Below are 16016 nucleotides of genomic sequence, written 5' to 3' on the forward strand. Positions count from 1 at the left end.
ATGCTCTATAAATTGAGCCAGCCATTTGACCCATCATTGTAATTTAAAACAACACAGTATTATATGTAAATTATAGCTCAATAAAGCTGCAGAAAGAAAGAAAACTGTCAAATTTTTAAGACCCTAAAATTCAGGGAGTTGTTGGGAATTCCCCTTAATTGGGATAAAGACCAAACTAAGCTTGAACAAAGCACCTGGTTAAGAAGTAGGGTTGAAGAGAAAACAAAATGTAGAAAGCTGGTCCTAGTAACTTCACTAATCACACTGAAGGACAGGAGCATATAAGATGAATTCTTGCTAACACTGCCTCAGTCTCAGATTTCTCCTCAGGAAGATGGATCAATAAACTAGTAAATAAAGTTTAAAAACCAACACCACAGATTTGGCAAGAAAATTCTAACTGCTCAAGAGTGAGAGAACTCAAAAAAAATTATTAAAATTAAAAAATATTTAAGAAAAAATTTAGTAAATGTGAAAATATAAATGTCTTAAAATTAGAAGTCCAGAACTTATATACATAAATCTCTATATTTAAAAGTTGATATTTTAAGCATAAATAATACAGGCAGCAAATGTTTAACAAGTTTAATGACGGAAACACGTTTAATGATGTTTAAAAACATACAGAATTAAAAATAAATACAGAAACAATCTCAATGAAAAATTTCGAGGAAATGAATAATTTCAAAGGTAATTTGGGAGGAAGGAGGAAAGATGGCAGAGTAAGATGATCCTGAGCTCACCACTTTGTCACACAGACACACTGAGGTAACAGCTACATACATTTATGCAACTAACCGGAAGCAATCTGAAGACTGGTAGAGACTGGTAGAACAAGCCTTCCACAGCTAATCACATAGAGAGGGCCACTTTCAAAAGGATAAGAGAGGTGGAGATGTGGTTGAGAACCAAACCCCTGGTGTGACTAACCGCAAAATGGAGGGACGTCATAAGCACAGAGAAGCGTTAGGATCAGACACCACACCAGACACACCAGGCACTGGAGACCTGCACTGCGAACATGAGGCCTAGTAAGGCCTGTGTTGAAAACCAGGAAGGCTTAACTCCGGGATCTTTAAAAATCGGTGGGATTAACTCTGGGAAAGCTGGAGGGCAACAGGAAACTGCCCTTAAAGAGGCAGCATACTAAATAAGTTGGTCTGAGAGAAAGCACAGAAACAGCAGTCTCAAAAGCACCTTGGGTATATGTGAAGAAGATTACTGACTAATCTTAGGAAGTGCTTGAGGGACAGGAACAAAAGTGCCGGTGGGAGCCATTTCTCTTCCCCTTTCCCAACCTAGATAAGCCAGAGGCTTGCAAAAGCCAACACTAACATTCTCCATCTACCTGCTAGCGCTGGTGCCCCAACACAATGTTCCCCTACTGACCTTCTCCATCCAACTCATCTACCTCAGAAGGCATCCCTCCAAAGCAGAAGGCATCCCTCCCTACTTCCCCATCCTCGCAGGCAGCTCTGAACAGACTGGTGCCACTCCAATGGACGCCTGCCCCCACATACCAGTGCACATCAGGTTCTGCAGCAGAGTCTCTTAGCCCTTTGTTCAGGGAGCAAACCTGCCCTTGAGTGCACCTGCAGCTGTAGAGAGGCTAATTGTAGGTCGACAGGCTAAAAGCTGGCCTCACTCACCAACAAGCCCATGCTGGTGGCAGCCAGGCCTCTCAACAAATCAGGGAGCAAACCCTGCCCACTGTGCCCACAACAAGCAAGGCAGGTCATTGCAACTGGCTTGGCTTAAGACAAATGCAGCAAGGGTACTACATAGTGACAAAGGGATAAGTCCAATGGGAGGATATAACAATTTAAGTATCTATGCTCCCAATACAGGAGCACCTAAATACATAAAAGAAATTAATGGACATATTTGTAAACTTAATTCAATTCAATGTCAATACCTCAGTAGTTTTAATTATGGAAACTGAGTAATTCTAAAGTTTATATGAAAAATATAAATAGCTACAAGTAGCTAAGGCAATGCCGAAGAAGAACAAAGATGGAGGACTCATTTGCATTATCAGATCAAGATTTATAATATATGGTAATTAAGATAGAGTGGGAGTGACATAAGGAAATCAAAACAATGGAAAAGGACATAAAAGTCAGAGATACATATATTAACATGAATAGGTCTGAAAACACAATGTGGAGTGAAAAAAAAGGAACTGCAGAACTGTAAGCCCATTATGTTCTCAGTTATTTAAAAATCTCAAACACAGAGCAACATATGTGGTGTTCACATATACAAATCTGTGTGATAAGAATATAAAACCATGAACTCTATGGGGGCGCCTGGGTGGCTCAGTCGGTTAAGTGTCCGACTTCAGCTCAGGTCATGATCTCGCGGTCCGTGGGTTCGAGCCCCACGTTGGGCTCTGTGCTGACGGCTCAGAGCCTGGAGCTTGTTTAGGATTCTGCGTCTTTCTCTCTCTCTGACTCTCCCCCGTTCATGCTCTGTCTCAAAAATAAATAAACGTTAAAAAAAAAAAATTAAAAAAACAAAAAAACCCATGAACTCTACGGATATAGGTAACATTCATGAGAGTGCATCTGGGGACAAAGTATCTGTAATATTCTAATTATTCTGTTGAAAAAAATCTTGAGGCCAAAAGGACAAAATACTAAAATATGCTAATTTGGGGAGCTGGGTATGTGGCCATTTATTCTACTTCTCCCTCCCTCTTCCTAGATTCTTTTTTAAGAGAGAGACAGCGTGCGTGAGCGGGCTACAGGGGCAGAGGGAGAGAGAATCTTAAGCAGGCTCCTTACTCAGTGCAGAGCCTGAGTGGGGCTCAATCCCATGACTCTGGGATAATGACCTGAACTGAAATCAAGAGCTGGACACTCAACTAACTGAGCCGCCCCATAGATTTTCAAATAATAAAGAAAGGAAGAAAAGAGAGAGACAGAGGAAGAAGCAGCTCTTTATTAGTTATACTATTTTGTGTTTTTCTAACTGACTTGTATTTTATTCTTACCAATTCCTTTATTTTCTTATTTTGTTTCTAATTACCAGAACTGTGTATTTTGTTCTTTCATTCTTTTGTTTATTAACATATTGTTTTCAGCCTGTGCAATGCTTTACTTATTAAAATTTTTTTTAATGTTTTATTTTTGAGAGAAAAAGAGAAAATGCACGCACATGCACACGCATGAGCAGGATAGGGGCAGAGAGAGCCTGAGACATAGAATCTGAAGCAGGCTCCAGGCTCTGAGCTGTCAGCACAGAACTCGATGCGGGGCTCCAACTCCCAAGTGGTGAGATCTTGACCTGAGCCGAAGTCGGATGCTCAACGGACTGAACTATCCAGGTGCCCCATGCATTGTTTTATTTTTTAAGATGTTCTGTAACATAAAGTTTTAGGTCTCTGTTGATTTGAGTTGCTTATCTTAGTTTAAAAATTTCTATGTGAATGTTTTTCTTTTTGAATCTTTTATTATTTACTTCATATTTAATTGTATTGTAGAACTATCACATGTATAGTTTCTATGTTTGAAATTTATTAAATTTTCTTCAGGCCTAATACATGGTCAGTTTTCAGGTTACTACATATCCAAATAAGGGATAGTAACTGTTTCCAGGCTATAAACTATCTTAATCTAGTAGCTCAATCAAATTTTTTTTACCACTTTTTAAAAACTTTTTATTTTTTAGAGACAGAGTATGTGCACGTGGGGTGGGGACAGCAGAGAAAGAGGGAGAGCAAGAACCTGAAGCAGGCTCTGCGCTGTCAGCACAGAGCCCAATCTGGGGCTTGAACCCACGAACTGTGAGATCATGACTTGAGTCAAAGTCAGATGCTCAAATGACTGAGCCACCCAGGTGCCCCAACTCTATCAAATTATTATTGGTAAATACATTCTTTTCTTGGTCTAGTTTATCTAGCATGAGCTAAGACAGATCAATGAAAGTTTCCTATGGATATGTATCTTCTTATTTTCAGTGTTCTTTATAGTAATTTTGCTGCAGGTTATTTGATAAAGAAGCAGTCCTAAGCCATTTATCTTTATTAGCTATTGCACTCATCATTTTATTTTTTTAGAGTTTATTTATTTTGAGAGAGAGAGGGACAGCATGTGCACGTGTGAGTGGGAGAGGGGCAGAGAGAAAGAGAGAGGAGGGAGAAAGAGAATCCCAAGCAGGCTCTCTACTATCAGCACAGAGCCAAATGTGGAGCTTGAACTCCTAAACCCTGAGGATCGTGACCTGAGCCAAAATCAAGAGTCAGAGACTTAACCAACTGAGCCACCCAGGACCCCTGGACAACCACTTTGGAAAACTGTTTGTCAGTATCAATAAAAGGTGACATATATATATATATGGTCTATAACTTAGCAATTCTAGTTTTGGTTTATATACAAAAGAATGTGTACATATATGCAACAAAAGACATCTATAAGACAATTCATAGCAATAGTATTTGTAATTGTCCTGAAATAAGAACTACCTAAATGGCAATCAATAACAGAATGGATAAATAAAATTATGGTTTATTTACATAACTGAATAATATACAGCAATCCGAAATTAACTGAACTACAACTACATGCAATAATTCAACATGAACCTGACAAACATAGTATTAGGCAAAAGAAATCAGACACAAAGTATATAGATGAATAATAGAAATCATCTATGGTGACAGTAGTTGAATAGTGGTTACCCTGGGGTGGGAGTAATGCCTTGGAAATGTGCAGAAGGAATCTCATGGTTTGTTAGATCTATTTCTTGATCTACTGCTTATGCAGGTTACACAGTGTGTTCACTGAAAATTAACTGAGTTTCAGGAAAAAAACTAGATATACAGAGAAACTGCGAGATAGGGACACACCGTCAAAGAAAGGTACATGTCAGTATAGGAAAGCTTTGAGCTGAGGGTGAAAAGGCAGTGAAGTGAGATATGTTTAACAGCTAAGAGTGCAGGATAAACCTGAAAGAGAAAGATTCCAAAGGAAGTATAAAGAAAAAGATGAAGTTTTGAGGAAAAGGAATTATCCTTGAAGAGGAGGCAAACATCACTTATTCTAAGAGTAAAATGAAGAAGAAACAAGGAAACATGGATTCAATTCACTAAAACCATAAATACTCACAAAAACTATGTATACCAGGCATAGAATGTTCTAGGGGCTGGAGATATATAAGTAGCCAAATAAAAAATACTCTCTGTTCACATTTCAGTGGACTAAAATTATAAGAATTTACAAGAAATTATTAGACTGTGGCCCAATCTATAGCAAATACCCATTGAAAAATATAATTATGTAGGGTCATTTGAAAGACACACATCTTGTCTATTTCTTAGGATATTCTAGTATTCTTCTTTACTATTATGTATGATACATATAGAACAAATGGCAAATATACTAATCTTAAGTGCATAACCTGATACATTTTTATACATTTATATATTTGTGTACTTAGGTCAAAATAAGAACATTTTCAGCACTCCAGAAGATTCTCTCATATCCCCTCCCAGTAAATATCGTAGGGGTACCTGCTATTCTGATTTCTATCACAAGGGATTAGTTTTCCCAGCTTTTAAACTTCATATAAATGGAACCATATCTTTGGTTTGTGAATTTACCTATATTGTTGTGACTAACCAGTATCTGCCATTTTTTTATTGTTGTGTGGTCTCCCTTTGCATGAAAGAGATAATTTATCATTTTTCCTGATACTCTTCATTTCCATTCTTTCCATTGCTGGCTATTTTAACGTACATTCTTTGTTTCCTCCTTCATCAAAACAGACCATCAAAATAGCTGGGTTTTTCAACTGCAAGAGGTCACACTATAATATATTCACTGACCTACAACAATAGGTGCCAATGACAAACATACTTCTAAGAAATGTTCATTTTAATTCTTATTTACAATGCAAAGTATGTAATGAATTTCTGCTCTGGTTTGGTAATAATAATGAAATTGAAAGTTGAAGCCCAACTTTAATCTCTCTGAATGAATGTTGGTATTACCATTTTTACTCTTTCCTGGTCTTAAACTTCCAACTCTGTTTCCTCTGAAAATGCTTATGTATATAAGATTTTCCAATTTACTGTATGGATTACTGTAATCCCCTTAAACTACACTGTAGAATAAAGGAGAGAATATACTATTTAAAATTTACCTGGGACTCAGTCATTTCCTCTTCTGTCTGGTAATGGACAGGGCTTAAAAAGGCAGAGCTGGGAAAGAGAAGAAAAGCCATTAGACCAGGTGTGCTTTGTGGTTTCAGAAACCTGTACCCACAAGGTGGATTAAAGGTCAACCTGTAGCAAAATGATTCTTGGATCCATCAGAAAGGCCAAGAATATTCACACCAGAGGTGCTGAGAGGTATAAGGATGACTGGTAAGATCATGTATAGCTTAGGCATAAGGTGGATAAGAATACGATTTCACATGTGGGGGATGTCCCATGAATCTGTCAATAGCTCTGTATCAGAAAATAAATAGTTCACAGGAAGCAGGAAGACACACAGCTTCATGAACACACATAACCAAGAAAATCAGAAAACTGACAAAACAGCTAAGGTATTTTAATGTATTGAGACATTACCAACTAAATGAGAATTTAAACAAAATGGTAATATAATTATATCCTTTCAAGGAAGGAGTAAGGAGAAGTTTGTGTGTCTGTGTGATATTTATTGGAGATTGGTGGTGGTAAGAGAATTTCTTTTTTGCCATAGTAAAAAAAATATATATAAGAAATCACACAAGAGCTGAAAGAGGTTTAAAAAAAGGTGAAAGTGTTTTTTTCTGGCAATAGGAATTAGGGATGGGAAAAAAAAAACAGTACAGTTTTCCTTCTTTTTATTTCAAGTCTAGTAGCACTATTTCATTTTTTTAAATAAAATTCATATTAGGGTGCCTGGGTGGCTCAGTCAGTCGAGTGGCCAATTCTTGATTTCAGCTCACGTCATGATCTCACGGTTTAAGAATTCAAGCCCTGCGTCAAGCTCTGCACTCACAGCACAGAGCCTGCTTAGGGTTCTCTCTCTCCTCTCTCTGCCCCTCCGCCGCTCATGCACGTGCTCTCTCAAAATAAACAAACAAAAAAAAAAGAGAGGACAGAATAAGATGGTATCTCAGTAGTTTCCCAGCACCAACAGTACAAAATTCTGGAAAGAAAATTTGATGCTTCGCTAAGCATAGAGAACCAGCATACTCCGAAAGGCCACATGTGGCAGATAATGTTACTAACAATAGCCATTGCCCTCATCTTATTCCTTGAAAAAGAAACCTTAATTTTTTCACATGCCAATATACCTTCTCCCAAGGATGAATCATGATTGATCCAGGTCAATGAGGGTAATCCTACTTCCCTTTGCCAGTTACTCACTTTCCCAGCATCCCCTGCAGCTATGAGTTACAATGTGACAAAATATTGGCTAAGAGGAGAAGGGTTATGGAAAAATTTGTGATATATATATATATATATTTTCCCCCCTGCACATATCTCTTGCACACAGCCCCTTTGGCCTGAGGGTGCATACCAGCACATTCTGTTGTCCAGACAGTTCTGGCTCTCATAGTGGACGTGGGTCTATGTGGGCATAGGTTAAAAGAGGAATTATCATATTAAGGGCATTTGCTTAAGGTGAACTGAAGTCGTCAACTAGCCAGACAGAAGACCCCAATCAGGACTCCCTCCTACTGTCTTTCTTCTTTCTCTGAATCATCAAATTTCTCAAGTACAGGCAAGAAACGGAAAGTGGAGAGAAAACTCCAAAATTTCTTTGAGGCACCTTATGATGAATTTCATTGTAGAATTTCTAATAGCAGTATGTGAACTGGAAGGATGGTTCAACAAAAACGACTTTATATATTGTTAAGGACTTACAAATGATGAAAAGAAATGAGAGCTCTTATTTAAAGAGGATTTCTTCCCCATCACCTTCAATGAAGTTATGCCACATTTATATTACAGTACAGGTAAATATATTTGTCTCATTCTGCCTTGCATTTTGGGTTCTACTTCCATCCTCATTGATATCTATAAAAAAGATTGCTAGGAATTTGATTGGGATTGCATTTAACCTACAGATCAAAGAGACATGAAAACATGAGTCTTCCGATTTACGAATGTAGTATATTTCTGCACTTATTTTTTTTATTTCTTTCATCACAGTATTTTTTTTTTTTTTTCGTTTTCAGCATACAGTGTCTACACATATTCTGTGAGATTTATTTTTAAGTATCTTATTTTGGGGAGTGTTACTAAATTTTTTATTTCAAATTCCAACTGTTCATTGCTGGAATGTAAAAATGATTTGACTTCATATACTGATTATGTATCTTGCAACCATGCTACATTCATTGAAGAGACCTAGGAGCTTTTCTGTAGATTCTTTGGGGTTTTCTTTTTTTAATTTTTTAGTTTCAAACTATGTAAATACATATCTTTTTTTTATGTTTATTTTTTTGAGAGAGAGACAGAGACAGAGCATGAGCGGGGAAGGGGCAGAGAGGGAGACACAGAATCCGAAGCCGGCTCCAGACTCTGAGCTGTCAGCACAGAGCCCAATGCAGGGCTCCAACTCATGAACCGCAAGATCATGACCTAAGCTGAAGTCCGACACTTAACCGACTGAGCCACCCAGGCGCCCCTTGGGGTTTTCTATCTAGATAATCACGTTGCCTGCAAATCGAAACAGCCGTATTTCTTCCTTTCCAATTTATATGTCTTTGTTTTTCTCTTGCTTTATTGCACTGGCTAGGATTTGCAATACAAGGGTAAATAACGGTGGTGATAGAGGACATCTTCACTTTGTTGCTAATCTTAGAGGTAAAGCATTATCTCACCACTAAGTATAATGCAAACTCCAGTATTCAGGTTTTTTAGATGACCTTTAGTAAAGAACATTCCCTTCTGCTCCTAATTTGCTGAGAATTATTTTTTCATGAATAAATGTTGAATTTTGTCATGCTTTTTCTGCATCTATTGAGATAATCATATGGTTCTTCTTTACTCTCTTTTGGTGAAGTACAGTCACTGATTTTCAAATAATGAACTTAAAATTCATTTTGTATTCCCAACATGAATCCATTTAGTCATGTTATATTATCCTTTTTATATTGCTAGATTCAATTTTTCAATTCAATGTTAAGGATTTTTGTATCTAAGTCCGTGAAAAATTCTGGTCTGTGGTTTTCTTGTCATGTCTTTGTCTGGTTTTGATATCAGGGTAAGGCTGGTCTCATAAAATGAGTTGGAAAGTGTTCTGCTTCTTCTACTTTCTGGGAGAGTTTATATAGAATTGTTACAGTTTCCTCCTTAGATGTTTGCTATTTCACTTGTGAAATTATTTGGGTGTATAGTTTCCTTTTTAGAAAGTTTTTTTGTTTACTGAGGTATAATTGACATATAACATTATATTGGTTTCAGGTGTACAATATAACGATTTGATATTTGGGTACACTGTGAAAGGATCATCAAAATAAGTCTAATTAATATACATCATCTTACATAGTTACAATTTTTTTCTTGTGATAAAAACTTTTAAGATCTATTCCCTTAGCAACTGTCACATATGCAGTAGAGTATTGCAAACTATAGTCATTATGCTATACATTACATCCCAGGACTTGTAACTAGAAGTTTGTACCTTTTGACCACCTTCACCTATTTGTCTTATCCCCTACCCTACCCCTGCTTCTGGCAACCCCCAATCTGTTTTCTTTACCTATGACCTTGGTATTTTGGGGAGGGGAGGCATTTTTAATTTTTTTTAGATTTCACATATAAATGCAATCATACAGTACTTGTCTTTCTCTGTCTGGCTTATTTCACTTAGCATAATGCCCTCGAGGTCCATCCATATTGTCACAAATGGCAAGATTTTATTCTTTCTTATGGCTGAATAATATCCCATTGGATATTATCTGGATCTACTTTACTCCGATATTCAGGATGTTCAAAAATCACCAAGCTGGCTAAACAGCAAAAATCCATACATAAGGATATCATACTCATGGAAAATCAAAAAAGAAAAGAATTTCAAAGAAGCCAGTAAAAAAGAAAACACCTTATGTATAACACGACAAGAATAAGAATTACAACAGAATTCTCATCAGAAACCATACAAACAAAAAGACAATGGAGTAAAATATTTAAAGTATTAAAAGAAAATCCTACCAACATAGAATTCTCTAACCTGGGAAATTATCCTTCAAAAGCAAAGGAAACTAATATTACACTGTATGTCAACTAACTGGAATTTAAATTAAAACTTTAAAAAAAAGTGGAGAAATAAAGACTTTCTCAAATGAACAGAAACTGAACTTTATCACCAGTAGACCTGCCTTGCAAAAAATGTTAGAAGTTCTTCAGGCAGAAGAAAAATGATATTGGTCAGAAACTTGGACCTACATAAAGAAAAGTAGCGTATCAGAGAAGGGATAATGAAGTTAAAACAAAATCTTCTGGCTCTTTCATTCTTAATTTTTCTAAAAGAGAAATGTTTATTTAAAGAAATAATTATATTAGGTGATTATATGTATTAGGTGATTTTATAGCACATGCACAAGTAAAATGAATGACAGGAATGTCACAAGAATGAGAGGGAGGACTTCGGAATACAGTTGACCCTTGAACATCACAGGTTTGAACTATTTGGGTCTACTTATATGGGGATTTTTAAAAATAAATATAGTACAATACTGGGGCGCCTGGGTGGCCCAGTTGGTTAAGCATCCGACTTCAGCTCAGGTCATGATCTCGCGGTCCATGAATTTGAGCCCCGCGTCGTGCTCTGTGCTGACAGCTCAGAGCCTGGAACCTGCGTCACATTCTGTGTCTCCCTCTCTCTCTGCCCCTCCTCTGCTGTGCTCTGTCTATCTCTGTCTCTCAAAAATAAACAAAACAACAAAAAAGTTTAAAAAATACAGTACAATACTGTAAATGTATTTTCTCTTCCTCATAATTTTAATAACTTTTCTCTAGCTTACTTTCCTGTAAGAATACAGTATATGATACATATAACTTAAAAAAAATACATGTTAATCAATAGTTTACATTATCAGTAAGGCTTCCAGTTAATAGCAGGCTATTAGTAATTAAGTTTTGGGGGAGTTAAAAGCTATAGGTGGACTTTGAACTTCACAGTGTTTGACACACCTAACTTCCATATTGTTCAAGGGTCAACTGTACTGTTATAAAGCTCCCTGCACTTTATCTGAAGCACTATAGCATTTTTTGAGAGTGAACTCAGATTAGGTAAAAATATATATTGTAGGGGCACCTGGGTGGCTCAGTTGGTTAGGTGTCCAACTTCAGCTCAGGTCATGATCTCACAGTTCCTGAGTTCGAGCCCTGCATCGGACTCCATGCTGACAGGTCGGAGCCTAGAGCCTGCTTCGGATTCTGTGTCTGTCTGTCTGTCTGTCTGTCTCTCTCTCTGCCCCTCCCTTGCTTGTGCTCTGTCTCTCTCTCAAAAGTAAATGAACATTAAAAAATTAAACAAAAAAGAATGATAAAAATATATATAAACTCTAGAGTAATACCAATTTTCTTTTCACAAGGATAAATGATACAGTAAAAGAGTGGACAAAATGGAAACATGTTCAGTGAAAGACAGAAGTCCAGAAGGGAAAAAAAGAAACAGCAAATGGAACAAACAGAAAAGAGTTACAAAGATGACTGATATTAATTCAACTATATAAATAATCATATGGGGGCGCCTGGGTGGCTCAGCTGGTTAAGCGACCGACTTTGGCTCAGGTCATGGTCTCACAGTTTGTGAGTTTGAGCCCTGTGTCGGGCTCTGTGCTGACAGCTCAGAGCCTGGAGCCTACTTCAGATTCTATGCCTCCCCCTCTCTACCCTCCCCTGCTAATGCTCTGTGTCTCTGTGTCTCACAACAAATAAAAACGTTAAAAAAAAATTAAAAATAAATAAATAAACAAATAAACATATAAATAAATAACATGAAGTATAAATGGTCAAAATTCAAAAATGGAAAAACAGGTTGTTACCAGTGGGTAAAAACACCAAGACCCAACTATATGTGCCTACAAGAAACACATGTTAAATATAAACATCAGATAGGTTAAAAGCAAAGGAATAGGAGTGACATCAGCAAAAATATAAGAGTAGGAAATTCTAGGGGTCCATGTCTGTTCAGAAACTGAAAAAACTAGCAAAACCTGTCAGGATCAGCCTGATAGTAACTCTGGAAGACAGTCAAAGGATACAAACAAGTAAATGCTTAATCAGGAGAGAGGTGAATTAAACACAGTAGGAGATCTCTGTGGTATTGTAACTAACCTATTCACAATCACAAAAGCAAGAAAAACACTAAGGTACTAAGAATAATGCAAACAAAAGCTGTGTAAGAGCCATTTATTCGATTTACTGATGTTCATTAAAAGTGGGCTTAAATAAATATCATGCTTTAAAATAGAAGTGAGCATGGTAATGATGACACCTTTCCCAATATTATCTATAAAATTAACATAATTCCAGTAACCTTTCAAAAAACACTTTTCATTCAACTTGTCAAGTCAATCTTCAAATTTATTTAAGGTGATCTGAGAAAAGTGAGATTAAAAATAACCCTAAAATTTATCTAAGAGGGATGATATGAATATACACATATCAAGCATATTTACTCATATTAAAAAATGGAATAGAACCCAAAAAAACTAAAAAAATTTTTAAAGTTACTAATAGGAGTAGAGAGAAACAAGGTAATAGAGGCACAAATATAATATAAACAAGACCTCTTTACCTTATCTGACCACAATGCTATGAAACCAGAAATGGGTCACAAGAAAAACCACAAATGCAGGGAAGTTAAACAACATGCTACTAAACAATGAACGGGTCAACATGGGAAATCAAAGAAGAAATAAAGAAAAAAATACAAGGAAACAAATGAAAATGAAAACATGGCAGTTCAAAACCTATGGAATACAACAAAAGCAGTCCTAAGAGGAAAATGTATAGGTATACAAGCCTATCTTAAGAAGCTAGAAAACTCTAAATAAACAACCCAATCACCTAAAGGAGCTAGGAAAACAAATGAAGCCTAAAGCCAGCAGAAAGAAGGAAATAATAAAATTACAGCATAAATAAATGATATAGAAACTCTACTCCTGAAACCAATATTGCACTGTATGTTAACTAAAGTTAAAAACAAAAATAAAAACCAGACAACAGAACAGATCAATGAAACCGGGAGCTGGTTGTTTGAAAAAAACTGTAAAATTATAAACCTCCAGCCAGACTTATCAAGAAAAAAAGAGACAGGACCCAAATAAATAAAATCACAAATGAGAGAAGAGAAATAACTAACACCACAGAAATACAAACATGGATGAATAAATGAGCAAACAGAAGATACATTAATAAAACCAAAGTAAAAAGTGGGTAATTCTGAATTTTTAAAATTGGAAATAGCAATATGAACTCATGAAGTCCATTCTGTTAAGAATATACTTCCTGCTACAACATTAATGAACACTGAAAACATGCCAACTGAAAGAAGCCAGTCACAAAAGATGATATGTTGTATGATTTCATTTATACCAAATGTCTGGAAAAGGCAAATTTATAGAGACAGAAAGCTGATTATGGTTGATTACACTGGGATGAAGAAGGGGAATAGGAGACTGAAGGCTAATATGTATTTCTTTTAGGAGGGGCAAAAATGTTCTAAAATTACATTATGATGATGGGTATACCTGTGAATATAGTAAAAAAAACCAAACATTGAATTGTACACTTTAAATGGATAAAATATTATCAAGCTATTAAAAAATAAAAGAGTGTATTTCCTAGCTCTGTCCACCAAAAAGGAAAAAAAAAAAAAACTCTAGAAACAATGACCCTGCCAATAACAATAAGCACTGTAACGGTAGTCTCAAAATATCATTTCCTAATAAAAGGAACCAGAGCACCATAAAAAAAATGCCTGATTCCATGCCTAAGGCAGGAAATATCCAAAATGATCTTGGAATAACCTTCATACCAGAAATGTAGGACACTATCAAAGACTTCCAGAGATGTGTTAAAAAAAAAAAAAAACACAAAACTTAAAAGACATCTTGAAAAGACAACCAAAGATGGGAAAATTTGAGCTTAACAGAGAAAATAAGCACAATGGTTTGAATTACATCAAATATGCTAAAATCTATGAGTACATAACAGTAAAAACAACAACTCATTGGGAAATGCTAAGGAACCAATTCAATAGCCTGAAAACCTATAAAGGGAAAGAATCAGTTTATTCTGCTTTTCCTATAAAAACTTTCTTCAAGGTAACCAAAGGGTTGATGAGGGAAATTTTTTTCTTTACAATATTCCAGCCAGTAAATGAAGAAGGAATGCAGAACTCAAACACCATTTATACCAAATATCATTTTGTAACCCCTACTGAAATATAGCTGGTAATCTTCCATGTTTTCTTAAACTGATACAGTGGTAAAAAGAGGGATTGTTCTATTTTGAAAACATTTGACAAGTAAAGGAAAAATATCCCATCTCTCTACCTTACTTCCTCTAATATTTCAACCCAACAGTCCTTCAACCCCATCAGGAACTTCGTTCATTCTACCAATTTTTCACTGTCCCTCACCTCCTTCCTATCCTCACTCTTCTACTTACCTGGCCTAAAATTCAGTCAATCAATATAATTAATTCCTGCCAACTTAGACACCCTTGCCTCACATTACTCCTAATTAGTTCATGAAACCAACACTCTGGTTAAATCCAACTCCATCTACCCCTCTATTTCACTCCTCTTCCATTTAAAGAAAAACTTAAAGAATTATCTATAACAGGTATCTCCAAACTTTTTTCTCTATTTCTCTCTTTAGCCCCATACTCCACTGAAACTCCTCTTCAGGGTCACCAATGACTTTCATGTTGCTAAAGTCAACATTCCTTTCTCAGTCGTCTTTTCACTTGGCCTATCAGCAGCACTGACACAGTTCTTGTTAACACACATTTTTCCTTTGGTTTCCAGGGTATCAAACTCACTTAGCTTCCCTCCAACCATTCTAGCTAGTCCCTTCCAGTCCTTTTTGCTTGTTCCTTCTCATTTCCCAGGCTTTGTTGGAGTGACCCAGATATAAGTCCTTTACCTCTATCTTTTTCTATCTATCCTACCCTTTAAGTGATCTCATTCAGTCTATTCACTTTAAATATCTACATATTGATAATTCCCAAATTTATGTCTCTAGCCTAGATCTCACATAATTTTTTTAAAAAAATGTTTATTTATTTTTTGAGAGAGAGTGTGCACGTGTGAGCACACAGATATGCATGAGAGCGGCAGTGGGGCAGAGAGAGACAGAGAGAAATCCCAAGCAGACTCCGTGCTAACCTAACCACTGAGCCACCCAGGCACCCCTCAGATTCTTCTTTTGAACTTCAGACTTGTATATCCCACTGCCAACTTAATATCTCTACTTGAATGTCCAATGGGCATCTCATGCTTCATATACTATATTCCAAACTGAAATCTCACTATCTCCCTTTGCCCCAAGTCAGTTTTTCCTACTTTCTTTCCTTTCTCAGTTAATGATAACTCTGTTCTTCAAGTGTGCCAGATTGAAAAATACTGTGTCCTCTTGTCACAATTATACTCCACATCAGTTCCTTCAGCAAACCCCATCAGCTCTATCTTTAAATTATATCCAATACATGACTACTTACCATTTTTACTACTCTGTTCCAGGTCACGGACATCTTTTCCCTAGATTATTGTAAAGGTTTCCTAAATGGTCTCTTCTACCCTTGTCCCCCCACCCCCATCCTTCTTCGTATAGTTCCTCATCAGAGCAGCCAAAGTGACACTCTTACATTGTAGGCAAGATAATGTCACTCCCATGATCAAAACTCTCCAACAGCTTCCCACCTCATTCACAGTAAAAGCCAAATCATAATATGGCCCAAGTTATGAACTTGATCTACCCTTCTTCCCTCCACTTACCTTTTTTCTCTCATTTCCCACTAGTCTCCATCTCATTTGCTCTATTTCAGCCATACCAGC

At 36.5% G+C, this 16016-nt stretch overlaps 1 protein-coding gene across 1 annotated transcript in view; it reads right to left on the bottom strand.

The window, feature by feature from the left end:
- Positions 1–16016, bottom strand: part of LOC128772491 (zinc finger protein 569) — a 33616-nt gene that overhangs the window by 15360 nt on the left and 2240 nt on the right. The window contains exon 3 of the mRNA XM_053906348.1: positions 6145–6202. Within this exon, the coding sequence (XP_053762323.1) occupies positions 6145–6159 (15 nt within the window). The 5' untranslated portion in view covers positions 6160–6202. The remainder of the gene's footprint in view (positions 1–6144; positions 6203–16016) is intronic.

This window comes from Panthera pardus, unplaced genomic scaffold (assembly GCF_024362965.1).
Source record: "Panthera pardus isolate Hobbes unplaced genomic scaffold, ASM2436296v1 HiC_scaffold_18, whole genome shotgun sequence".
In the NCBI taxonomy this organism is placed as follows: domain Eukaryota; kingdom Metazoa; phylum Chordata; class Mammalia; order Carnivora; family Felidae; genus Panthera; species Panthera pardus.